This window comes from Accipiter gentilis, chromosome 22 (assembly GCF_929443795.1).
Source record: "Accipiter gentilis chromosome 22, bAccGen1.1, whole genome shotgun sequence".
Taxonomy (NCBI): domain Eukaryota; kingdom Metazoa; phylum Chordata; class Aves; order Accipitriformes; family Accipitridae; genus Astur; species Astur gentilis.
Genome location: NC_064901.1, coordinates 5,523,585 through 5,551,226, shown reverse-complemented (window position 1 = coordinate 5,551,226; position 27,642 = coordinate 5,523,585). Strand labels below are relative to the sequence as shown.

The window sequence follows — 27,642 nt, the reverse complement described above, 5'->3', positions numbered from 1 at the left end:
CTTATACTGGAATTAAAATTGATTGAAATTGATTCATGGCTTTTCAATATTTCCCGTGCCCCTTCATTCCTTTCAATTTGAAAACATTATTTCAGTGAAATAAACACAGATAGAAACAGCATGTATATGTTTTGGGGGGTTGTTTTGGATTTTTCTCTGAGACATCCAAGTATTAAAATGAGACAATGGTATAACTACTGGTTTTTGACTGGGTAGTAATTCATTTTCCGTTAAAGAAACGCTTTCAGAAACAATGTCTTCCTAAGGGAACAAGGTTTTAAAATTTTTTTTTACTGATTCTTCTGGCAAAAAAAAAAAAAGGAAACAAAATAACTATAAATTCTTAAGCAGCCACACAGAAAGGTTCTAATTGGAAGAAAAGTTTTGCTCTGCTGCTTGGAAGGGTTTCCCATGTGAAATCTTGCTCTTGCTTTCGGACCCCCCGAGGAGGAAGGGCAGCGAGCAGGCGGTGATGCCAAGAGGTGGGGCTGGCCCGGGAGCGGGGCCGAGGGGGACAAGGAACCCGCGCCAGGCAGGGACCCGCGGGGGAAAGCAGAGCCTGGCAAAAGCGCGCTTATGGTTCAAGGAGTCGTGACGACATTTCGTGGTGAAACCGCCTGCAGCGTAGCTCTGCCTGAACTTCTTTGGCTTTAGCAGCTGTAAACTGAGCTGCAGGACCAGTTTACCTAAAGTCTTGCAGCAGCGGAATACAGTGTAATTCAGGCATCTTTACTCTGTAGCATTGTTAAAACAAGATCCTATTAGAAAGTCTGCTTATTCTTGTCCCAGATACAAGATGTGACAGCACCATTTTAAGTGCAGGACCCAAACACATTTCTTGATATATCGTGACAGCAACCTTGTAAGCCAGTCTTTATGATCCCCATTTAAGTACAGGGAACTGAGGGATAAAGCATAGAAAGATCAAATGGTTCGCACAGAGCTTCACCAGTAACTTGTGGATGTGGCAGGCACTGGCCCAGTCCCTGCTAAATCTTAACAGAGAACTGTAACCATGAGAATATCCTTTCTCTCACAACACAGAAGTTTGTATTTAGTCTAATTGAATTCTTTGGGTTTTAGTGTTTCTACCACTTGTATTTCAGACCTTTGCTGACTTCTGGTCAACCGCAGAACCCCACGCGAAGCCAGGGTGCGTTGCTTTAAAACAGAGACCTGCATGTCACCCTTACGCAGACCCACTGGCGACAGTCCAAGGACTTCCCTTATACCAGCGGGCTTCTTCACATGTTCCAAGCAACGAATAATGAGCAGATCACCAAAAGCACAGCAGAAAAAGGGAGGACGAGGGCAGTAATCTGAGCAAGGGGGAGCAGGTGGGAAAGGTAGCAGTGATTGCATAGCTAAATTGTCAAGAATGGGAGTGACTAAATAACAAAGCAGCTGGAGTCACAGGGAACTTGTTGGGATATGGTGAGGAGTGTTGGACTGTGGAAGGATGGCAGGGTTTCTTTCTTATCACAAAGGTATGCTGTGTTCTTGGTGGTTAGTATCTGGTAAACCTGTTTTTCTAACTCTTACCATAGTAAATCTGTTCTCTCAGAAGGAGGCAAGCAGGCAAAATTCACTGTCATCACGCAGCAGTCTCTGGGCAACGGACAGATTGAATTGAAAGGATATAACAATTATTTTGTCATTCATCAAATTTGTGGAGCTACAAAAATGACTATAACTATCTCCCTGAAAGCTAGATGGTGAAGCCAGTTCCTTCCTTAGTTAATCCTCCAAGAGCCCGGAACCCTGGTTATAAGCTGCAACGTTGATATTAACTGAGAGAAAACTGGTTCCTGAAGCCTGTAGCCGTTGCAGGCAGAATCGTGGGGCTCTGCGTCGTTAGGAGTCAGAAACACCTTTTGCACTGAGATGTTCTGAGGGACTAATAGTCTGGTATTCTCTGCATGGAAACAGCTCTCCTCTATGCAGTTAATGACCTTATACCCTTTAGACTTCTTGGGGTCTGTGTAACCTTCAGCAGCAGCAGCCTGTCAGAGTCATGTAACCAGAATTGGTTCCTTCCTCTCCTGTTAAACTGCTTTTTCTTTGTTTTCATCTCCTCTGTGCTAACAACCCTTCTGTGTAGCATCCTGCAAGGTCAATCTCTGACATGCTCCTTTGGCCCATCTTGTATCACCCTGGTCTCTTCTCTACCTTCACCGCTATCTGTGCTGGGTAAGTGTCTTCTCTTCTGCAGCTCCACCACCTGGAACAACCTTATTTTGTCTCTTGTTGACTCTGTCTTGTTTCAAATTGCATTTGAAATAGGTATAGCAAAGGTGAAAAACTATTTTTCTCATTCTCCACTGCTTGCTTGCCTTATAATTGCATTACAGGCACTCGGTGAAACACTTTGGCACAGCTAAAAGACAAGTCCATACACACAAATGTTATTGTACTGTATTAAAGTGGAATTCACAGGCCAGAACAGTTTGTTGTTTGGTGTGTGTTATTGTTTGAAAACAAAGGCAGAGATGAAACGCTCCCTCTAAGTGTGGGGTTTGAACTGATGCTTCCCTCAACCTGTGCTGGTGAGTGTATCAGTACTGTTTCTCCATGGGTAAGAAGCAGTTAGCATCAGCAACTCTTAACATACTGATTTTTAAATGCTCCAAAACATCTCCATTTTGTAGTGGTTTTCCTCCTTTGCTGTTTGCGACACGTAATAATGAAGAATTGTGAGTGTTCACTCTAAAGGAGAATCTCTCTCATCCCTACAAGCTAACAAATGTTTTTGTCAAACTATTGCAACATGTCGGTGAAGATTTTCCACTGTGCTGAGGACTCCTGTATTTGGCCGTCTCATGTTAAGCTGTGGCAAATAACTCAAGCAAGCATGACATTTGTTGTTGCACCCTGTAACTGAAGTTACAGGCCGTAGAATCTGCTTAGCTGTCATTTGAACAGTCTGCCTTCCCACAGCGGTAGTTTAGTCTGTATTAAACAGAAGGCTCTGGCCCCCTCTCCCATTTTATGATGCTGTTATTTGGTGACATCAAATTCTGAAAAATTAAGGGCACTTTCTTCATTCTTTGAATGATTTGGATGATTCAGGGTCTGGGGTTGATAACAATTCTTCTGTATAAAGACAACTACAGTGCAGGTTATTCAAACTACTCCCCATATACCCAGAAGACTCAGAAACGAAAGGGCACAAGACCTAGGTTTATAGGCCAGCGCTTGGTGACGGTTTGCTCGTGCTAGGTGTTTTCACAGCAAGAGAGGATACTCCGGTGGAAAACACCTAGCCAGCTTCTGTTCATTTTGACAACTCAAAGGGAAGTGGAAGAGTCTCCGTCAAATGCAACATTCTGTATGTATAAACTGTGGATAAAATAATGTAGCATATGCATGTACAGCTGTATGAGTGACTGTGTATAAACTTACTAGAATTATCCTAGAACAGGCTACAGAGGCGTAGCTTTTATTCTCTCGCAAGTGTTAGTAGGGGTATAATTCTAGTTCTGAGCCAAATGAGTTTGTGACAATTGATTTAGCCTGGCTGTTGCTACAAACTTCGTAACAACAGAGCATATTGTAGAACCGGTAAAATAGGTCATAATTAAGTAAGAAAATTTATTATATTTATGTATAAACAACTTATTTGTATTCATAGTGGATTGTCTCCACAAATCTATTCTTGTCTCAGAGCCAAATAGAAATTTAATGTCATTGTTATGTTTAGGTGAACATCACACTCTTATATTCCCCTCTGTTTGGCCTTGAATAAAAATCAGAGCAACAATAATATAAACGGTATGAAAGTAGTCATGAACAGTAGCCCATCTGTACTGGACAGAATTCTACTAATCAATTAGATGGTCATAAAAAGCTAAACAGATGTGGATGAATCAACTATTGAAATAAAAAGGATTGAACTCTTACATTTATTGTTCATGTATAACCCTTTTAAATAACCAAAATGGGTAAATTACACTAATTAACCTTTAAAAATTTAGATGATTTCTAAATAATAGCTTCAAACAATGCTTATTCTTGTCATTGTTACTTCTAAGTGTTTTGTCCATGACAAGGCAGTTTCATTACAAGATCTACAGAAGCAGTTGTTTAAATGTGCTTTCTCTTTTTTCTTATTCCTCAATCATTAGACTTTCTACAATACATACTTCCACCTCTCCCCCATCAGGTAGCACTTGAAGTCAGAAGAAATCAAATCCATATATCCTAGGAAGCAATGACAAGAAAACTCACCTCCTGGAGACCACCTGAGTTTGGTCTTACTGCTCTTGGGTGGGATAGATTATCCGATAGGACAGCAAATCCTATTCCTAGCCATAGGAGCATGTTATCTGGGCTAGGGCAATGCTGGCAGCAAAGGCAATGTGTAGCCCAACGCTTTTGGACAGGTTGCCTGGACCCTCAGCAACCCACAGGGCTGCAGATAGTTTTAATCCACTTTCTGCCATGTGAGAGGATTATACAGGTTCATGTTATAGCACATCTGAAATCAGGGTAGAGAGATTCCTATGGCTACAGAAGCCTGAAGTACTCAGCAAGTCTTCAACAGGAAGGGTTAAGGGAAATGCTTTTATGGGGGAAGGGAAAAGGTATCTGTAAGGGAATCTTTCTGGAGATGTTTTTTCCTCTTCAAAGCCCCCCTCTCCATGCCCTCAGTCAGGAGAGGATGGTTCAGCATCTGTTACTGTAGAAAATGTTTTGTTTGTTCTCGCTGGTGCAAATGATTTGTAAACTAACCAATCAAAAATACATTTTTTATTCAGTATTTTGACTACTTCCCCTTCAAATAATGTATCTTTGTCATTCTGCAGTTAGAATTTCTCAGTGGTGTTGTAAGGTCTTAATTAAAACAAAAGAGATAACTTATGATGGATTTTAAAATAAATAATCCAGCACTGATCACAATACATTGGATGGAACGGTGAATGGTTTGAGTTTCCTAAATTACTGATATTACCTGCTGATACGAGGGCTGTTCAAAAGGGCACTTCACTTTTGGGTTTATTTATTAAAATCCTGCACTCAACTGTAAGAAATTAGCCTCCTAGAGATGAATCACTCCCTACTCACGGGAGTCTGAAGCAAAGAAACCGGTCATGCACACACAGCAGAACTGCACAGTAACACAAGTGCCGATGTTTTACCACATCTCCCGTGCAAGGTGCTAAACGGCAATGTGAAGCATTCCTAAGGGAGACAACTTCTTGGCTTAAAAGTGATGCTCTTGGACACCTTTCTCAAATAATTAATGCCAAATTTACAGTGCTGTATGATTATATTTTTTTATCTTGTAACTGGAAGCCCTTAGTAACTGAGCTGAAGTGTGAAATGCAGGCTATTGGACTCTCCAAAACCTGGAAAGATTGCTAGGTCAGCTTTCACGTAAGCATAAATGAGATGGAATATCTCATTGTATCTGTGAAATTTTACATATTGCAGCTGGGATACAAGTGTGCCTCGTCTTCTTGCAGCAGAAACCAAGCTATCCTTTCAGTTCTTGGTTGGCTACAGAGATTGTAAGCATTTCCTTCAAAAGCATGCACCTTGAAAACATCAGAGCAGAAGAGATGTAGCTCAGGTAAGAGCCTTGGCAGCCTGGAACACTTCGCAATCTCTCTCCAGCAGGACGTACCGTGGTCATTCTTCTCCTGCCAGTTTACAGCAGAATAAGCTTTTTGGTATTGGTAACGTGGAATAGCTATACACTAGAACAATGGTAAACCTGTTCTGGGTGAGTTAATTAAGCAATGCCATTCTTAATTGCCTGCAATTTTAATATATATATAGAGAGAGATATATAGATTGGACACATGTGGGAAAGGTTCACAGAATTTCATCTGAACCTTGTGATGTATCATCCTGCAAAGGGTTGCAGTTACTTCAGTGCAAGAGTTCCTTCACAGGGAAACGTTCTATACAAAATTACCATTGTGTAACCCAAATCCAGGTGGCTTTTATCCACTACCAAGTTAGGGATTCACATGGTCCTAACAGAATTGCTTTTCTTGCTGCTAGCTCTAGCTGAAGTGGAGAAGGAAAAGATTTTAACCAAGATACAAAGTTCTCTTCTTAACCATACTTTGGTGTGTCCTTTTGGAGGAAAAGGAATGTAGATCAGCCCTGTATCAGTAAAAAGGTCTTGGTTAAGGTGTTGCGACATGTCAACAAGATAGTAAACACTCTGCTTTTGCTTCATCTGTAGTTACCTTTCAGACTTCACCTACTGCAGCTCCACCTATCAGCAAGCACTGTTGTGTTTCAGGTGCAGAAGAAAGAAAACCAGCATAATTGGTAGTTCTGGGAAATGGGTAGTGTAAGAGGTCTATCCTGCATCCCCTTTATTATGGGGGTGTGGTGGATTGGGTAGCTAATCTCTTCCTGCAGAAATAGTCCTTACAGTGGAAATTAGTTGTAGGAGGTAAAACCCAAAGAGGCAAAAGGCAGGAAGGATAAACTAGTAAGATCAGTAGCGCTGAATACAAGAACAATGTCCAGTTCCCCTGTCCCTCTATGCATAAAAGTCATATAGCAGAGGAAGGGAAACTTCCAACAGCTTGGCAGCCCCCTGAAATCTGCAACTACTTTTAATGTGCAACTCACAGCAGAGAATATCTTTCCAATGAATTTTTATAGGGCAGGCACACTGGCATTAAGTGTACAAGAAATTAACAACTTGAAATCAAAGTACGGGAAAGGTCTGATAACAAAGCAAGATGAATACCTTGACATTTTTCAAGTGTCTCTGTAGCATTTATTTGATAAAGTATATAGGGCTAATAAATTACCATCCAGAGTACTTCTGCTGTTGTCTCCTTAGCTATTGTCTTGCTACAATGCATCTTCATTATGCTTTCAACTCTTAACTGCTATGTTGCTGCCATCTTGAGAAAAAGGAGAATCCCATGGCAAGACATCTTTCAAGTAGCAGGCAATTCACTGCAGAAAAAGCCACTTTGAAACTGCTAATGAAGCCTTCTTGTAACCAGCCTCCCTTGAAGAAAGCAGCTTGTAATTTATTCCAAGAACTAACCCCAGATGAGGATTGAAGTATTTTTTTTTTTTAATATGTATATTTATATATGCACTTGCTTTAATGTAAACTAACAACAAATAATTTAATATTAAACAAATCTTTCATACCTAGGTAGTATCTTCTAGGGCTTCACTCCAGAATTTTCCAGAGAAAATTCCATAGTGCAAATGCAGTAGACTTAGCCAGCATGTCCCACCAGTACTTGCGTTATGACACATGTGAGTAGAGGCTACTGCTTTGTAAAAGCTAAATCCCTGTGGTCATCCTTCCTGTCCCCAGTTGCAACAGCCATCTCCCACTACTCTTCCAAGTACTACTGTGTGAAGTGTGTGGTGCTAGGCACGATTATATCCACACTGTACTCTTTTGAGCTATGACTCTTGGGACCCAGTACAAAAAAAAAGTTTGCAGGCAGCAAGTGAAGCTTATCTACTGGAGGCAAAAGTTGCAGTTCATTATGCTGCTTCATCAAAATACCCCTCATAATATGAGCTGTTAGGATTTTCAACAATGGCAATGCTTTGAATAACACAAGTAGTCACTGTAGGATACGGTACTGATAAGGTAGCATACAATCTGAGTAACAGTGCTACACATACGCAGGTCAGAGCCTTCAACTGCAAAAGTACCTCTTTGTATCCAATGTTGTATTTGAGGCACTCATGACTGTTTGGGTTTATCTCTTCCTGGGCGGGTATTAAGCATCTGAACAAGTAACTATCATGCTGTCTTCTTTCCTGGAACTAGGACCAGAGCTCAAGCAGCTTTGTCTCCCACTTCTGCTGGTTCACCTTCGGAGAAGCATTAGGTGCAGTTGCTACAACAAACGTCAGTCTAGGTAAGAACACAGAATCACAGAAAATGCCTACTATTCTTCAAAGTGCAAGACTGTGTCCAGTCAGTACTGTTTAAAACACCTGTCACAGAGACTGATACAGGGACATCGATAACATGACTGATGTAAACACAGCAGTTAACATAAAAGTGTAACAGCTATTTTTCTTCTAAACTGGAATAAAGACAGAGACAGCAAACAAACTAAAGAAGTGGTATAAACAGAAAATGGTTTATTTAAAAACAAAAACCAAAATCACACTTCAGTGTGTGGCCAAAGGTCTGACTTCAATTTAAACTACGTACCCAGCATCCACGCTTCAGAAGTCATGTAAGCATGCATATGGAAGGAAGGGAAGCTGTTGCCTGCTGGCATGCTCCTCAAAACCTCCCCTGGCGTGGTCCTTAGGATATATTAAGTTTGTTAGCAGGGTAAGAAGTTTGAATTCCTACAGGACACTGACGAAGTGAAGAACAGGTTTGTCTATTTACACATATAGGATTTCCATAACCATCTTTCAAACAGAAACACAATTCGCTGCATTTCTAACAACTGTGAAAACACTGACACATGTGGAAGAAAATGCAGGTAAGCATGCATACTGCAAGGTTTTTTGTAATTTTTTTTTTCCTAAGACAGTTTACTTACGAGGAAGTATTTAATTTTATTTCACAAGTCTATGCAAACTACTTACACGAAAAGTATTCAAAAGATAGCCCTTTTGAATACTCAATCACCAAGAATCACATGTGAAATGTAGCTTTTGTATGCAGGTCAAGATTTTCCACATACAAACAATGCTGCAATCCTCCTTTATAACAGAAGGGAATGGATTATTAGAATGCTATTTCTAAAACATTCTTCATTTTTAAGTAACTATTTCATTAATAAGACTGTTCTTCAATGAGTTCTTCAGAAAGAAAGCTTTCAAGATCATCCAAAAGGAGCTTATATGCATACTTTGCTTTCATTGCTAAAGTCATCCCCAGTGAACACTACTGAGGTCTATGGTTTAGGTATGTGTAAAGCACAATGAAGATTCTGAAAAGACTTTATCGAAGAAGCCGCTCAGCCTCCTTGGACTTGCTTTCTTTTGTTTTCCTCAGTAATGCCTGTTTTATAGCATTGATCTTTTCATCAAGTTCAGCCAATGAATAGTTCTGCTAAAAGAACAAAATAAAAAACACAATCATTTACATCTTGTAATTACTAGAGAAGTGGTCTAGCACTTGATACTTGAGGTCACTGCATATTACACTAAATGATAGAAATACTTTTGCAGAATTGTCTGAACCTAGTCTATGGCTATTGAAACTTCAAAGAGAAAGAATGTAAACTTAGAAGAAACTGACAGTCCTAATCATGGATCAATATATCCATGCCATTTCCATTAAATGCTTGTTTAACCTGTTCATAAAGAACCGAAAATCCTTTGATGTTAAAACACCGGACAAGACTATCTAGATCTTGTAGAACCGAGCTTTACAACTGAAGGGGTTTTTTCCTATTGCCCAACATCAATCTCCTCTGTGCCCACTTAACCTGACAATTTTTTTCTCTCTTCTTATACAAAGAACCGGTCATCATCCTTTTCATAAAAATATTTCACCATATGGAAGATTTTTTTCTTGTGTAAATAAGCCTACTTCCTCAAGTCTCAGATGGCTCACAGCCCATTCTAAGCATTCTCTCCAGTCCATCTGTCTCCAAGTGTCCTGGACAGTAGCAGACAGTGTTCCAGCTACAGTCTCACTTGCACTGAGGAGAAATTCTCTCGTGTCCCAAGGTACACAGTTAATGCTTTCCCTTATGTGATAGTGTCCTAAAAACAGCAAGTCTAACTGACTTAGGATAACATCAGCTATAATATCAGGTCTTTCTGCAACATTTTTGCCAAGCCAGCCATTTCTACTTTTATTATCTCTTCATAAACTGATAAAGCCAATAAAAAAAAAATTAAAATTAAAAAAAAAAAAACCAAAAAAACCAAGCCACAAAACAAAACCAGAACACATTACTAGGAGGCTGATCAGAATTCACAAATTGCTTGTTACCCCCAGCTTGATAACATTACAGATTCATTTTATTCTATCATCCTTCTAACTGGTGAAAACACTAACCTACCCTACTACAGACTCTTAGAAGACTCATTTCATTGTGACACCCATTAACTTTCTGTCTTCTTCCCTCTCTTTCTTTGCCAGCAAGCTATCCAATACTGATGCAGCTGTTTCTGAGAAGTCAGATATTTACTTGGTTGAACTTCTGATTACTTTTCACTCAGAACATCCTAGACTTAAGGTAAACAAATTTAATAGCACTTACGTGGGGAGGTTGAACCTTTCTCCTCTTGCCAGAACAGCTCTAAAGAAAAGACATAATCAAAACAGACTTAATGTTGCACTGACAGAGGACCAATGTAACAACATTGACAAGAGTCTTTAAAGCACAGAAAGAACACTGACTGCCATTCCATGGATTAAAGAAATCTTTTTTATAATTAAGTACTTTGGATCATGAGAAATACTACTGGAGAGGAGTCAGAAGCCATTGAAGCTTCTCCACGCTTGGCAGCCAACTATCAGCTTAAAGCTTCCTTTCAGACAAAACCAAGATCAATATCCAGCTTTTGAAGCTGTCACTATTTTTCTCCCTAAAATTTTCATGTATCCACACTAATATTTATGCAAAACTCTGGACAAGAAAATGTTAATTACTGCACAATACTACTATTCCCACCATCACAAATTTTTTCCCAGATCCCCATTCTAGAGAAAATCCTAAAGCACTTTCCATGGAAATTTCAGCTTATGAAAGTGTACGTTTTAACTTCTGTTTTCCAACAACTAGAAGGAATAGCCTCACAAAAAATATTGGTCTCGATCACAAAAAAATGAAACAAAAATTTATAATATTGCTATTGATTTTTAATTGCTGACTCTTCTTTGGCTGGTCTCAGGGGAGAAGATACAAATTAAAATATGATCAACAGTAAAAGAGACATTCTTACTGTTACGTGGGGAAAGAAGAGCAAGATAACAGACAAGAAATTTCTACAGACAAGCAGAGCCTGATGTAGCAACAACTACTGTTCTCTTTGTCCTAATCTCCTTTGGTGAATGAAGCATAAGGTTTACTATTCAGAAAGACAAAACTCTGCCTGAAGACTAGCAACAAAGAAACCAAAGCCACAGAATCACACCAAACAATTTTTAAAGGGTTTACTCTCTCATCCTATTGGAAGTTATTTCACGTAGCTCATCTTCAGTAATCAGATCATGTACAGAAGCCCGAAGGATTTCAGCTGATTTAAGCCATTAATGATTTGTATCGAGATCAAAACTTTAGTCAATTTTCTTGTCATAAGAAACACTTTGGATTTTTGCAGGGGGGCAGGCAGAATCCAACCTATATAATACATTTCTTACAAATTAGTTAAGCTTGGGTGGCTGCAATTCCCCCCCCCCCCAACAAATACTATTTCCTTTCAAATGAGAAATTAGGTAGAAATATGAACTTACACAGATAGTCCACATGAAATATAACCATTACAACAAGCAAGAGTTGTCTATCAAAAGAGTCTGCCCTCTGACTCCTTAGGTTTTTGTCTGTACATCAAAGATATGAGCACAAAAGTACTGAATGCATTTAGGTATGCTGAAAGAAGTTGAGAGAATTTCTTACTACAGATTGAAAATATTCAGGAGATAGTCCTTCCAGCTCAAGGATTTTATCTTCAAGCTTCTTAATTCTCTGATAAATGTCTCTTGGTACAGGACCACCTAAATACACCAGTACAAATACAAAGAAATCAGGAAAAGCACTTGAGCAACTTTTTAAACTAAAGATTGCAAGTTTTACAGGTAAATTCTTCAAGTCCAGCTATCAACCAGCAGCTGAAACAAAATGAGCGATGGGATAATAAAAAGGAAGGGTAATTAATATGATTCAGAGTAAAACCTGACTGATAAGCCAGGGCAGTCAGTGAAGACAATAGGCAACTTTATGCAGGTGGATGAAATATGTCTGACAAGGTCCCTGGAACAACTAATGATCACTCTTACAATACATTTGTCACACACAAAATGTTACCACTTCAAAACTGACAGCAGCATCAGGAGGGAGCAGATGGGATGGCAGACCAGACATAAATTCAGCATTGATACCTAAGCTTGTTCTGAAGGAAACCCATCTCCACTGAGCATCGGAGGTTAGAGGGACAGGTATGAGTTGTGCTTGACAATTAACAGCGTTTGCCTAGCCATAGATGGGAGAAGCAGGGATGGGGAATGTGTATGTGGAATGAAGGAGTAACAGAGATTTGGAAAACAAACAAACAAAACCCCAAACTCCCCCAAAAACCCAAACAAAAAAGAACAAAACCCACAAACACAACAGCAACGACAAATCCCACATCAACCCATTTTGCAGCTGTACCACAGCAGCTTGAGCTTGTTTCCCCGTGTAAGAACAGAACTGATCAGAAGATCAGCCTTAGAAAGCATCTTATTTATGCTACATCGTATTCTATAACCTGAAATCACTGTTTATCACAACTAACTACTGGCTATCCCAATTAAAATGATAGTCTGGGTCTGACCAGTAGTGACAACCAAAGCCTTGGCAAGCTTTTACTCTAACTCTTGCCACCCATTTCCATTTATTTCTAAGTCTAGTAGGTAAGACAATTCTATTCCACAAACTACTGAAATAAGCACTAATGGGTTTCTTGCCATTCATCTATTTCCTCACTTCAGACAGACAATTCTGCAGGTAGTTTCCCTCCTTCAGTTCTGCTCTCTAACGTCACTCAGCAGCTACTAATTAAATCGGCTAACCTCTCACTCTTCTTAATATTGCTGTCTCTTAATGTAAAGGGAAAAGAGCAGTGCTAGCACTAGAAGAAGCTGTTCTGAAAAACAGCAGGTAAGTCAAGAACAATTAATTCTTTCAGTCTTCAGAAACAAAAGCTGGTGAGCAGGTAGCTGAGGCAGGTTACCTGCTCAGATGAATACTTTTTGCACAGCTGCTGGGGTAAGTAACAAATGATCTTGAGACCTTCGCCAGGAATGCTGATTTGGACAGGAGCTGAGCTGGAATTGCACACTTTCATCCTCTTCCCCTATACTGTAGTTTAGCTGACCTGCTCCTTCAAACAAAATTATGTTACCTATTACAAGCACAATCTGGAAGCAAGGACCCCTCCTTAGCTACCCCCAATCATTATCCCTGATATGCATAAACTCCAAAGCTACTACATGTTGTAACCTTAACGCTAGCCAGCCACTTGCAAATTCTATTTCCATGCACAAAAAGCACCTTATTTTTGAGACACCTATACAGCTAAGCATCAAGCCCTGTCTGCCGTCTCAACAGTATCTAGGAGTATTCTACTCTCCCTGCCACCAGAGGATCCACTATGCATTCACAGGAATCTAGTAGTCTAGTCAGTGTTCACCATATTCTTAGAGAAAGTATTGCCATCTATTCAGTATTCAGAAAACAAAAAAAGTAAAATGTGAGTCTGCAGTATGATGTGTAGAACATTCACTTTCTTAGGTGAAGATCTCAGCTTCTGTTCTGTTTTTTCATGAAAAATACAGATTCCTCCTTGATAAGTGCCTCATTGAGTTATATTCTAGAAAACTGGGGCTCGGGTGAGGAAAGAAACTACTTAAAGTCAGTAGCCTGGTGGCTATGGCATTTATTTTAGTGAAAGGTATGAACTCATGTTTGCATGGCTAAAGGGAAGTACTGACAACAAGCTTCCCACATTCTGGGAAATAAGCTTCTCGCATAACTGTATTTCAAGAATCACCCACCTTTAGGAAAAGGTTTCAGGTTTTGGGTTCATCCTATCCCCAGCCCACAGGGTGTCCATGAAGCAGGACTGAGTCCTAACCTCAGCTTTTCCCATTCAGTGGGTCAAGGCAGAAGGACTCCACTGACTATGGAGAACCCCTACGTCCAAACATTCCAGATTGTTTTAAATCCCATCCTGAAGTGCTCCTCTCTCATTTGCCACCACATCAAGTGTAGATTTACTAACTTAGCACCCTAATTTGGGCATAAATCTGGGTTCCATTTTGGGCATAAGAACCTAAACATTAGATTGCAGTACTTGTGGTGACTAAACCCTTCAGTGGATCTATCCACTGTTTTTACAGTCACAGGTTTCATAGACTTGCCCAGGTTTACTACAGTAATGATAACTGTAGTACAAACTGGCACACTGATGTCAAAATAAAAACATGATACAAACCTGTCTGTAACCGTAAGTGTGCTTCAATGTTTTGCAATCTCTCTTCAACAGCTTGGTTTCCACAATCATGAATGGGTACATTGGTTTTGTGACTGGACCCGTGTGCTCCTTCAGATCTAGTCTGAGGTCCATATGTATTTACTACCCTGGAAACTAAGTAAAGAGAACACAAATTTAACATATATGCACATGAAACACAAAGAACATCTAACTAAAGCAATCAAAATATTAAAATATGAAAACCTATGTTAAATCAATTTCACATCAGTCTCTCATGTGAAGGGTCCCACACACATTAAGATCAAAGGTTCAAGAAAAGTATTTTCCTATTTTTGCATGAGTAACTAAACTAAACAAAACCCTAGGACTTTACATATGCAAAGTAAAAGAATTACTCATACATTCATGTAGAATGGCAGTATCAAGAATTTGTCATCAGCTGCTGATAAATAGCAGAAAACCCAATATCTATGTCAGCAGTTGCACATGTGAGCTGTTGTGAATGCAAAGAAGAGGCCAGACCTAATATTACAGGAAGCATCATAAATACATGAAGATGAGGGGAGGTAAACAACTAGAAGAACCGCTACAAATCTCAGCAAGGAAGTTCTCTTCTAATTTTTGTTATTCGGGTAACAGCTTTAATGACTCTTCAGCTGCTTCTGGGTCTGTCTTTTCCCCCTGCTGAACCATGTCTTCATTGGAAGATTTTGGTCACGTCTCTTGAAATCACAGTCATTTCTCAAGTCCTTCCTGATAGGAATACTGCAGTGTACTACAGACTTAAAGACTATGTTGGCAACTCTAGACACTGAAGCACACACCTTCTTACTCAGTACTTCATGAAGGTCACGTTACATTCTTGCTTCAGTTTATGCTGGTTTTAGTTCCAAGTCCTTTCTAAGTGTTATTCGTGTTTCAGTGATGAACTGTTTGGGTTTTAGTTACTGGAAGTGCAAACTTTTCTTTTTTCCTGTAATACGCTACCATTCAAGTTACAAACTAGCACTCAGTTTAAAAAAAGTGACTACTGAAAGGGGTTGTTAGTGAAAGATTCTAAACTCATACCCACTTCCCCATCTCCCTTAGTTCACCAGACCTTTTAATGCTTATACCTATCATCGTGCTTCACAGTATTCAGAACAATGAATTGCTTTCTAGAACCTGTATCAAGCGGATAACTGACTACCACTCTCGAAAATGGAAGAGAGGGTTACTTTCATTCTCATTTTGGAGATTTTGTTTGTTTGTTTTTAAACACAGCGTAACTTGCATACACCTAGAGAGCAGTAGATGGACAAGCAATCTTTTATCCATAACTTCTGTTGGACAATCATTTCTACACTATTTACTCCTTGCCCAAAAGGTAGTGCAGTGGTAAGCTTGTTCCCCAGCTTGCCACTTCCCATAAACCTGTGTCTCAGAACTTCCACTGTGTCCCAACACTATTTTCTAATTCAATATACTTACACCGACTAATGAAAAACAGAATATCATTTTATTTCATCTCAACTCCTTAACTGGACTGCTAGCTTTGCCTTACAAGAAAAGCTAAGAACTGTTCAGCTTCTCTGTCCTGCTTTATCTTTTGCATCTTTCCTTTCAGACAATGAAAATAGGCTACTTTGTTTTGGACTTTCGTGCATAACCATCAGCTTAATGCAGCAGTTATGGGATTGAAAACCTTGGAGAAGTAAGCGAAGATGTAAAAGTACTCACTAGAGTCAAAAATCAACAGGTTAAGTTTGAATTTTTTGAGCAATCTATAAAACATTTTAAAGTAAAAAATTAATCAGTGCAATTCTATCTGGACACTCTTAATAAATGGGTGTTAAAATAGTTGCTTACCTTTTATATGGCTTTTAAATCCAGGATAGGGTGTGAAAATGGCATCTGTTCTGGCACAGCTATTTTCTAAATAAATAATAATGATATAAAAAGTGAGGTCCTAATTTCGTATTTGTCATTTAAAATATTCTAACCATCATTAGTTTTGAGGCTTTTAACAAATCTAAAATTCTTCATACAATAAAAACATCAGAAATACTTCATTCATTCTATAAACACTTGCTCATTAATAGTTTCACACACTTGCATGGATCTACTGGTTTTAACTGGATAAGTCACTTACATAAATGTATGCACACTTGTATATAGGTGTATATAAGTGTATATGCACACTTGTATATAAGTTTATTGGAACAGGACCAAATTTCTTCCAATTTACATTTTATTTGGTTCTTCCTTTTCACTGCACTCCTCTGTAACTTATTTCTTTCTTCCTGCACAGAAGCCTTTTACCTGCTTACCACTGTTATTCTGGTTTTGTGTCCTTTTTTGAAACTGTTCTCCTATTTTTAGACTGGTCTAGTTTACTCATCAGCATTCTTTTGTCACCTTCCTGCATTTATTCTGATGCCTGTGACTTCTTTAATTTGTTTAATTATAAAAACCTACAGTACAGATCATCTCAGTTTATTCTAAAGTTTATATTTTAATCTCTGTTGATATACACCAAAGCTTTATTTTATTATGCCTGAACATAAAAAGGAAGGTCTTATATTTCTTCTGTACATAATTAACTATTTTAGGAATCGGTATTTTACTATCTAGCATATTCTACTAGATTTCAGATGTCATTTTCATTCCAACTAATATTCAAGGAGTTAAACTCTCTTTCTATAAAGCTTATGGAACAATAAGCTTTGATCTCTAAAAGCTTAAGTACATCACAGAGACAATGCACATCTGGGTTCACAGGTACTTAGAAAACATCTCTGTACTACTTCTGTATATAAAAGTGTGTTCACTTTTAAGAGACATTTGGTTACACAGTTACTAATCATGCTAATGGGATCCTGCCTCCCAGATGGACTTAAGACTGGTTATAGATACAGCCAATTGTGACAATTGGTACATTAAAAACACCAATAGCTTGAGTAATGTTGAAAGGAAAAAGTTATTCTAAGTAGCTAGTAATTCAAATTGATTGCAAAAAATACTTTGGTAATTTAACTAGCATTAAATTAACTTCAGTTTGAACACACAATTCACAAGACATTTCTGAATTGCAATTCTGTTGACTTTGGAAGGAACATCTAGGTAAAACATTGGGAACAACAGCTACAAAATCATCTGATTTAAGAACGCAGTTCTTAAAATGAACACAGTAATAGCTATAATCTTTCTGTAAGGGAGGCATTAAACATTGTCATCCAGTGACTACTTTCTTTTTTTGTCTATCTGACAACATCTGTAGTGCACATGCAAGTTCTTAACTTTAAAACAGTTACTCTTAAAAGTTCTGTTTTAAATATAGAATAGTGCTTTTGAAAAATAAAAAAAATAAACAACTTAAATTGCTATGAAGATTAAAGTCTGGCTAGCCAGTTACCTTGATTACAATCAATAACATTGCAAAATTCCCTGACATTATTTTCATTGATCTCAGCTTGTTTCCTCTCGATGAAGGCTGATATCCGCCTGTCAATCTGCAGGTAATAAACATGATGGCATGTATCTATTTCATTGTTTAAATATAAAATTTAGAAAGGTCTTTTTGTGTTTGTTTTTTTTTAATTTAGGTAAATCACTTACTTCTGCTTTTCCAGCTTTTATTTGGACCACCTCTGGATCAAAATTAATATGAGCATCCTTCAGATCTCCCAAGTCATAACTTGCATACTTTTCTTCCATCTGACAGTTACCATCATAAACATCTACACTTTTTTCACAAGCTTGGCCTTCTGTTTTACCTGCAGGTTCAACATGGCCTATATTTTCCTCTTTAATCAATGACTGGAGTTTCTCTAAAAGAGGCTGAACAAAGAACACAGTACGTTAGGGTTAAAAAAAAAAAAAAAAAGCCAAAAAAAACCCCCAAAACAAAAAGCAAAAAGTTCTATTACAATTTCTAAAACAGACTAACAAATAATTTTAGAAATTCCATCTGCCTCTGATAGAACACAATAATAAAATAAAAGAAAACAAAACAAAAAAAAAAGCTATAGTTCCAAATACTGTGCACACCATGATTCTGGCCTTTTTGACCCGTGCCTTTTAGAAGTTTGTATAGGAAAACTCCCAAATTTCTGCAAAAGTCTGCCTGCTACTTGTCTGTTACTAGCTAAATCAAAGCTTCAATCATTAGCACCAATGCCACTTAATTAACATGTCATTCAAATGCCTACTCAGAACAGTAAGGCTTAGTATTTTTCCTCCTTAACATGAAAGCCAATGCTTTCACGCTGTAAAGCCTTTACTTTATCACCACAGCACTACATTCTCCACTTGAAACTGCAGTTGCCCAAGTGAATGAGAGAATACAGACATGAAATATATAGGCGTTATCCTGAACACATGCTTTTTGTGACACGGTTGATTATCTACTTAGGTCATGAAATTAAATGAGAGAATGCACTGACATTTGTAGCAGCAAAAATGAATGCTTATTCTACTGCAATAACTCACACAAGATGTAATCACGAAACCTCAGTACATATATATGTCACCCCCCCTTTTTATAATTTTTACCAGTTTCATCTAGTCTGAATTTCACTGGTTATTTTCCCTCTAGAATATTTTTTTTTTTTAAAAGACAACATGATTTTTACCAGTCACATTTCCTGAAATGGAATCAAATTCCTACTTGCAGTGTTCTAACAGTTGGATTGTACTTGCTTTTATCTTGCATATTTTCTCTTTTTTGTTTATCACACCAAAGATTTGGTGGATGTCTGGAAAACATTAAAGGTCTTTCTTTTACCTACAGACAAGCAAATACAAGAACTTCCTTTTTCTCCCTCTCAGTACTACACACTTGATATAATTCATTGACTAGCTGAAGCAAAATAATGGTATTCAAATCCTCACCTTTTACAGATGAACTATCAAGGTCAAAGCACTGTTCAGTTACCAGCTGACAAACTGCTCACCCTGCCATGCAACTAAATTACATGTACTTTTGGCAGGGTTGGAAAGTTTCAAATAGTTAAAAGAAATGACAGTAATGGTGACTGGCTACTTGGCAAGATGAGACATTAATGTCAAAGAAATTACTCTTTAAAAAAAAAAAAAAACAACCTACGCTGAAAATATATTTAATTGCAGTAAGACACTCCAGGATGTGTCATGCTGGGATAATGCCACTTCTTGAACCACTGAAAGCACTCCATGAGCCTCAAAACTCACCCAACGCATGGAATCATTATCATAGCATGACACACACCTGCCGTGTCTTATTGCTTAATTATAACCCACCATAGATGGAAATGTATCACATTTACAATGCAAGTCTAGAAATCAATGAGGCTGCATTTATTCAGCCTGCTCACCTACAGTGGCTATTCCCACCACGAATCTGAAAAATCCCTAAGTGTGAGTACCTATGAAGCATAGTGGAACCCCAAGCGTATAATACTTCTGCATTCTTTTTTGTTGGACATAGCAATATAAGATCAAAATGACTGAAATTTTACAGTTTAGGTAATATAACCACACTGATCACTTTTGTCAAGTCGAATGTGTCCAATGAAATATTTACCTGCAAACATAAAATATGCTGCTGAAGTGCACTAAAGAGCAATGTTGGCTGAAGCGCTGATGTGCTTTGAAGCTTGCTCCAATCGATTACAACTTTCACGATATCGTCTCCAAGGTTAAGCTTCAAGAGACCAAAACAAGCACAACAAAAAATTATGTTGTTATGTTGTATTAACATCACAAAAGTATACAAGGCTTCTACAGGACAACAATTATGCTCAATCTCATACAGACCCCTTTTTATACAAGGACATTGGAGAGGTTTGACATTAATTATAATTCAAGGAGCTGTCATTTTCAAAGTAAGCTGGTATTTGTAGAGTATATTCAAAAATTAAGAATTCCTTACTACCTCATCGCACTTTCATTGTATTAATTTGATCTTTAATTTTAGTCGATTTTCACTTCAGTTAACTATTGTACAAAAACACACTGTTCATGTTAATCACTCAAATCTTTTAACAGATGATATAACCACCAGTAGGAAGAAACCTGCACCCAGGATGGCAGTCTCTGTAAGTTCATGTATTTTATTCTGTGATTTGCAAGGCTATCTATACCTGTACAACCAAGGTCTTGATACTGCACCATGCCACATTCTTGAAATTTTTATTTGCTGCTAATCCAGAGGAGGTTTTAGATTAAAAATAAGTCTTTAAAAAAATAAATCTTTAAAAACTCTTGTCTTTAAAAAATAAATCTTCAAAAAATCTGGAGGTTAAACAAACTCTAGACTACACAGCACCACTATCAAACCCATTTCCAAATCGCACTATTTCCCCTTATGTGCATTCAGATCAAAATAACAATTGCCATAGTCTATTCTCTTTGCCAAGGAATTGCAATATTTAATTCCCAAAGCAATAAAGAGAAACACAGATAGTGAATCTGAAGTTTTATTTAAAGGAACTATGTATCTTCTATAAGCTAAAAATAAACTTTCACTTTCTAATACAAAGCTGATTGTTAATAATCACTAATGAACTACATACTTTCACACCCATCTTTGCTGTTTTGTTACACTAAAGGTCTTCTCAAGATCTTGAAGTAATGAGCACTTTCATTTCCCAAAGCCAAGTAGGTTGTTCTCCAACCAAACAACCTATAAGTAATGCCCCAAATTCTAGATACAGATAAAACTCTTCTTTAAAATCAAGAGGACCTACAGGTACTCTGAGACACAGAATTCCCAGGTCATACGCATATTTGTACATCTACATCTCGATCCTTCCTTTTTTCTTTTTTAAAAAAAAAAGAAAGAAAAAGAGACCTCGGGCAGATGACAAAAGCGTCCTTTAACATATGGTCTAAATATATCTAACTTCTAATGGCATCAAATGTTATGGACAAGAACACAGAATGAATATGCACTTGTTTCCTGAATCCACTGCACAGAGTACGAAGAATGCCTCCATCACTCTGAAGGCAAAGCAGTGGATACAAAGTTGTTCTACATTAATTTTAAACCCCGGTATTATCACAATTTTGTATGTAAAGAACTATAAGCCTGAGCTTTCCTTCTTTAGTCAAAGAATAGCCTTGTTAAATCCAGTGTTAGATTCCAAATTACATACCAAAGGAGATGGTCTGACTAGATATAAAATGTATTTTAGATCTTTTTCACACAAGTACTTAAACTACATAGAATGTAGGAAAAGTAATGTTTTAGGAAACACCAGTTTTGAACACGTTACGACATCAAGAATGTTTTTAGAATTTAGTAAGAATAAAACTTTAAGAATTAAGCCATTGTGCATACGTGATCACCTGAAGCACGTATTTCTTTCAAAAGTTTCTGGAGTAACATCTACTATACACTACATTACAGTCCACTGACAGGGTAAAAAAGGCATAGATGTTAGTCATCGTAATGAAACAAAATAGGAATCCTACTGCAATTTTGTCCTGGTTTCAGATGGGATAGAGTTAATTTTCTTTCTAGTAGTGGGTATAGTGTTATGTTTTGGAATTAGTATGAGAAGAATGTTGATAACACACTGATGTTTTCAGTTGTTGCTAAGTAGCGCTTAGACTAAGTCAAGGATTTTTCAGCTTCTCGTGCCCAGCCAGCAAGAAGGCTGGGGAGGCACAAGGAGTTGGGAGGGGACACAGCCAGGGCAGCTGACCCAAACTGGCCAAAGGGGTATTCCATACCATGGGACATCATGACTAGTATATAAACTGGGGAGAGTTGACCAGGGCAAGGCAGATCACTGCTTGGGAACTAAGTAGGCATCAGCTGGCAAGTGGTGAACAATTGCATCGTGCATCACTTGTTTTGTATATTCCAATTCCTTTATTATTATTATTATTATTGTCATATTATTATTACTATTATTATTATCGTCATTATTATTTTCTTCCTTTCTGTCCTATTAAACTGTCTTTATCTCAACCCACAAGTTTTACTTTTTTTTCCCCGATTCTCTCCCCCATCCCACTGGGTGGGAAGGAAGTGAGCAAGCAGCTGTGTGGTGCTCAGTTGCTGGCTGGGGTTAAACCACAATAAATTTCCTAATAAGCCTCCTTTTTCAAAAAGAATCAGCTGATGTGTGCCTTCATATCCTAGTGTGTGACTCCTGTCCAGGTGGTTCAATGGACAAAACCAGGAGAGCTTCTGATTTAGAATAATTTAGAGGCCAGTGATATTTTAAACTTATAGACACTGTTTTTAAATATAAGTAAAGAATAAACCCCTCCCGCATCCAGGTACGTTTCTAGTACAACAGAATTAGTTTTCTCAGTGTTTCACATCCTTCTACCTATAAGAACTGTGACAAGCAGGTTTATAAATTCTGTTGATTTGGTAACTTCAAAGCCTTTGTATATTTACAAGTCCACAGCCTATTCTGCAGCAACTCACAGGACCATAAGTCATTTCAGTCCTTTTAAATTGTTTTATGAAAGACACTGACTGTCACTTGGGGCTTAAAGAACTTTTCATCACCAGTCATATTGGTTTTGAGAGTTGTTATGCCCAGATGTCCACCTAGTCACTGTGCTGCAAGTGATTAGTCTAGTAAAAAAATTCCTGTGCCAGAAATATTCCTGTTTACAGTCCAACCCTCTAGCATAAATCCAACTTAAGCTACTACGATGGATCACAAACTGTGACAGCTAATGACCTGGCATATGTTCACTCATCTCTATAAAAGGGAGATGGGGAATCAGTAGTTTCAGTCACAAATGCAAGATGGATTGCTAGAGTCAGTAAGCTGGTAAAACACCACAGTTAAATCTACCAGAACTCAAGTACTGGCAGACAAGAGTATAACTCAACAACTGGAAACAATCGTGACTGAGCAATTAAAAAGACCTTCTCAGCTAAGATGGAGCAACCAGACTGCTACTCATAGTTCAGTGCAATGCACAGTAAACCAGGCTTGTCGTCATGGAAAGAATACACTCCAAATGCCAATGAAGATAATTTTACTCTGCACCATAACGACTGTAACTCTACTAAGGGGATGTAGCAACTCTAAACTGGTCTCTTGCAATTGTCTGTGCACACCCAAATATTGTTAAAAATCATGAAGCAGTGACATGCTAGACATAGAGCAAACTGTGGAGAACCAGTACGCTACAGAAGAAGAGAGAGAAACTAGAGTATTTCATGTAGTTTTGAAAACAATTAATTAAACTTGTGACGAGTACCCTAGTTAAGAGCTTAGGAAACTTTTCCTTTATTCTTCGTGTTTTTCAACCTTTCACTCATGTTAACACTGTATGAACAACAGTATGAATGACAGTATCGCATCTAGATAAACTGACAGTGCTACTTCTTCATTGATTAGATTTAGAATTTTCACCAGGAAGAATTATGTGATATTTTGTCCACGATACAGATAGGCTTCCTGTCTCTGCAATCCTATGAATCAGTGGTGTATGATCACCATGTTGTTTGGCACTCCTGGTCAAAAGCAAGGGTAGTTTTTAATCACTTTAGAGATAGGAAAAGTAAGACTCTTACTAGTCAGCGCCTGAATTTTCAGGCCCTTAATTTTGTATTACTTTTGTCTGAAAAGGGAGACAATTATTAGCAGACTTCGAGGTGAGAAGCAAATATAACACACAATTCTATTCAGATGAGAGGTGAAACGCTCTAAAAACCAATTTCAGATCAGTCAGCAGCTACCACTAAAATGCCTCTGTATTTAACAGAGTCCATTTCTGGGTACTTTTCTAACATAAACATACATTGTTATACTATCTCCTGCAGATATCGCTCATCATCCGGCCCCAGACCTTCAAACTGCTGTCTAATTTCAGAAGCAAGAGAGTGCTTCTACTGCCTTCGCAGAGCTACATATATGCTTCCGCAGTGGAAAAGGAATTTATCTGTAAATGATTTATGGTAATAATTACGTTGTTACCCAAACGTTCTCCTGACAAGGGCCTCCCACCACTACCTTAACATCTGTTAAATAATCCATAGCCGTTACTAAACCTAAAGTAGGCATTTCAATTTAAGTACCACAGAATTTTTAAAGCAGCTTTGCCACCGAGATGCGCTGTGTGTTTCATAGTATGTTATTACCAAGGTAAGGCTAACTTCCAAGCTCCTGATCATTTACTTCCATTTCAAGCGCAAGTAAGCTTTTAGCAGCTTTTCAGTTCCGAATCCCTAACCGTTAAGATACGGCAACTGGGCAGATTGCTGTTTCCCGCGGGAGAGATGACCCGTCAAACTACAGAGTGGCATGAGACGTCCCGCCACGAAGAGCCAAAGGCACGGCCACGACCATGGGATGCAGCGGCAGGCCGCGCACCCTGCGGCTGCCCGCGCCGGGAGGGCCGCAGCCGGCGCCCCCAGGCCCCAGCCCTGACAGGAGCGTCACGGCTCCGGCGGGCAGGCCTCAACAGCCTCCCGAAGCGAGGCCGCTCCCCCGCTGGCGGCGGCCGCCGCCTTTTCTCTCCGGCGCCGTACCGGAGCCCCTGGAGCCGAGAAGGGCCCCGCAGGCCGGGGAGAAGCAGGAGCACGCCCTGCTCGGCCCCCCAAGGCGGGCCGGGCCGGGCGCGGTGCGGTGCGGTGCGGGGCCCGCGGCGCCCGGGCCAGCCCTGCCCCAGGCCTCCCGCTCCGCCCGCCCCGCACTCACCTGCCCCGCCAGCCCGGCCAGGCAGCGCAGAGCGCTGCTCGCCACCTCCGAGGCCGCAGGGTCGGCGCCGATCTCCGCAGCGTGGCCGCCGGGCTGCAGCGGGCCGGGCGCCGCCGCCATGACACCGGGCCGAGCCGCAGGCCGCCGGCGAGCTCCCCGCCGTCGCTCCGCGATGACGAACCCCCTCGGGTGGCCGTGCCCGCTGGCCCCGCCCCCGCGGCCTGAAGGACCGGCGCGGCAGCCAATCGGGGGAGCGGCTGGCGCGGCGGGCGCCGGCTCACGTTGGCGGGCGGGGGAGGCGACCGCTGCCGGCAGCGCGGGGGGAGGTGCGGGGCTTCCTCCGCGGCGCCTGAGCCTGCCTGCCCTGCCCTGGCCTGGCCTGGCCTGGCCTGCCCTGCTCGGCTAGGGGCTGCTCTGCCCCTGCGCGCAGGAGCGGCGGCCCGGGGCGGCTTCTCGGCTGCGGCAGCGGGGCCCGGGCTGGGGAGGCAGCCTCAGGCCTGGCTGTCCGTGGCCGGGCTCTGCCCGTCCTCCTCTGGCCCCCTGAGGTTTCCACGCTGTGGTGTGCGAAGGACCCTCTTGTGCAGTACCTGTCTCTGCAGCCTGGCGAGCAGCCCCGTTTCCCAAGCCTGAGGAAGCATCTTGGCGTTTGCTCCGTTCTCAGACCTCTCTGGGACCCTGAAGCTTTTCTCAGCTCGGGTCCATGGCAGGCAGCAGGTGAAAGACCGCCTCGGTGCTCGCAGAGCCGCAACGAGTTGGCCCGGGCGTGTAGGCCTGCCTCTGCCTGCTGCTTTGGCACCTCGGGTACCACCAGGCTTTGAAGCCTAGGCTGCAGCAGCTGCTGTGGGGCGTCCTCTCCCTGGAAGGCCACCTTACTCCCTCACCCTTCTCTTTGCCTCCTGGCTCTTTGCCTCCTGTCCTTCAGCAGCCTCCAAGGAGCTGTCAGCATGGGCACGTGGCGGGCAGGCTTATAGGAGCGCCTCCGCCGAGTGCTCGTGCATGGAGGGAAGGACAACGCGTGTTTATTTAAGTGTTATTTAAGATTACTGCGCTTGTTTCGGCTGTGCTTTTCTGGTTACACCTTCACTTCTTTACATTCATATGTGTTTCTCTTCAAAGCCTCGACCTTTCTGGTTACAGCAAGGTTGTTTTTTCATCAGACCACAAGGAGCAGGGTTGTCAGGGTACTCCCATTATGGCACTTGCGAGACTGTATTCCCTCTTAAGACCGTCTACTTCATTTCTTTCCGAGGACAGTATGAGTGCTGACAAAGATTTTTCTACCTGATGTTTCCCTTGATAACCTAATTTTGATCCTTTAACCGTCATACCTCTTTCTGTTCCCTCCCCCCAGAATTTTTTATTCCGTTGGGAAATGGTGAATGTTGTTGTATATACAAATGTTAAAGCATTCTTAAATAAAAATGTTAGGAAGGCAGATTAATTTATTTGACTGATGTTTTGGGGGGGGGGTATCTTAAAGGCATTCCTCTGTAAAGCATCCAGATAAAACTTACCTTAATTTAGTGAAAATAAATCCCACTAAACTGAAGACATAGTATTCTGTGTCTCCATTCAACAACCAACTTAAACATTTGAGAAGTCTCAAGTAGAGTCTGCTCAGTTCCATAGGAAAATTAGTTCCAAAGAGGACTTCAGTGCTAATGATTACAAATACATGGAGAGCTGCGTTTTGCAAGAATATCTTATCTAAGGTGAGCTAGATGCATTTGGCTGGATTCGGATGATGAGAACCACTCTTCTGGTTCATAAATGCTTATGCAGAATGTGTTCCTGATTTGGAAGCTCTGAAATGTAGAGAAACTTACTTAATTCCTGCAAAGATCCTGGTTTTGTCAAATGCCAGTATCTTGAACACATACATGGTAGTCAGTTAAGAAAGACTGTGAAATTTATTTTGCAGTTCTGTCCAACAAGGGTAATTCCAGCTCATGGTCAAGGACTTGCTGCTTCAGCCTGCCCTGGCTCTTGCACTTTTATCTCTGGACAGGCAGCTGAAGCAATTGTGCGGAACATAATCATTTGGATCAAATCATGAAGCTTTCAAGAATAAAAGAGAATACAATCTCCTTTCCCCTTCCCCCACCAGCACTATAACACTGAATAAACATGTAAGTAATTTGCTGGCCGGAACAGAATATGGAGCACAGATGTAACACCCTGGTATTGATTGTTGCTTCTCAGTGTCAGAGGTGGCAATTTGCCCTGACTGAATCTCCAATGACCTGCAAAGATAGATCAAGTCCAGATGTTTGAACCAAGTTTTAACTTCAAGTGATGAAAGCTCAGCTACCTGATAAATTCCCCTTCTGAAAAATGCAGCTTTCCTGGAGTGATGGAGCAGGTGTATGCCTACTTAGCAGTGGCTAGATATAGCTTTGTTAGTTGAGAGACTGAGACCTTTCCATTGCTTTTGAGCACGTTATCTTTATCCCTAGCAAGAGGTTGTTTTGTGGTACAAAATGTTTCGAATGAAAAATAAAGTGATAAGCACATAAATGTCAGAAAGGTACTGGAGGTCACACTGCCATATACATGGAAATATAAGGGAGGATGAATGAATGTGGAAGATATCAAGAAATGGTGGAGGTGATGTGCCATTATTTATTCAGTGATCATTACAAGAAGAGTAGGCAAAAGACCATGAAGTAGTCTGTAGAGTTGTTGATGTCCACCTATTATTTACTAAGCAGAAACTGGATCTTGGCCTTCTTACTGTCGATGACAAATGTCTTCTCTTAGAGAAACAGTAATGATTCCTGTGGGTAAAGAGGACACAGATTTTCTTCCTACCTTCACTCTCTCAGAAAGCCTTGAGCTGTGTTGCAGCTGCTAGTTGAATAAATTTGGTAGCATCTGAAAT

The 27,642-nt window shown here is 40.1% G+C and overlaps 1 protein-coding gene across 9 annotated transcripts; it reads right to left on the bottom strand.

Annotated features, from left to right (window-relative positions):
* Positions 1-8,070: 8,070 nt before the first annotated feature.
* MBIP (MAP3K12 binding inhibitory protein 1) lies at positions 8,071-24,897 on the bottom strand. Of its 9 annotated transcripts, XM_049825962.1 has the most exons (10): positions 24,762-24,897; positions 19,667-19,786; positions 17,722-17,943; positions 17,519-17,615; positions 15,973-16,038; positions 14,125-14,277; positions 11,547-11,644; positions 10,188-10,226; positions 9,513-9,577; positions 8,071-9,025 (listed from the first exon to the last, which is right to left on the bottom strand). In XM_049825962.1, exons 1-10 carry the CDS (start codon positions 24,879-24,881, stop codon positions 8,980-8,982), a joined length of 1,026 nt encoding a protein of 341 aa, XP_049681919.1. In that variant the 5' UTR covers positions 24,882-24,897; the 3' UTR covers positions 8,071-8,979. The 9 variants fall into 9 exon arrangements, with proteins under 9 accessions (XP_049681919.1, XP_049681920.1, XP_049681918.1 ...); XM_049825963.1 differs by lacking the exon at positions 9,513-9,577 and having other exon boundaries at positions 8,071-9,022; XM_049825961.1 differs by lacking the exon at positions 11,547-11,644 and having other exon boundaries at positions 9,513-9,684.
* Positions 24,898-27,642: the final 2,745 nt, after the last annotated feature.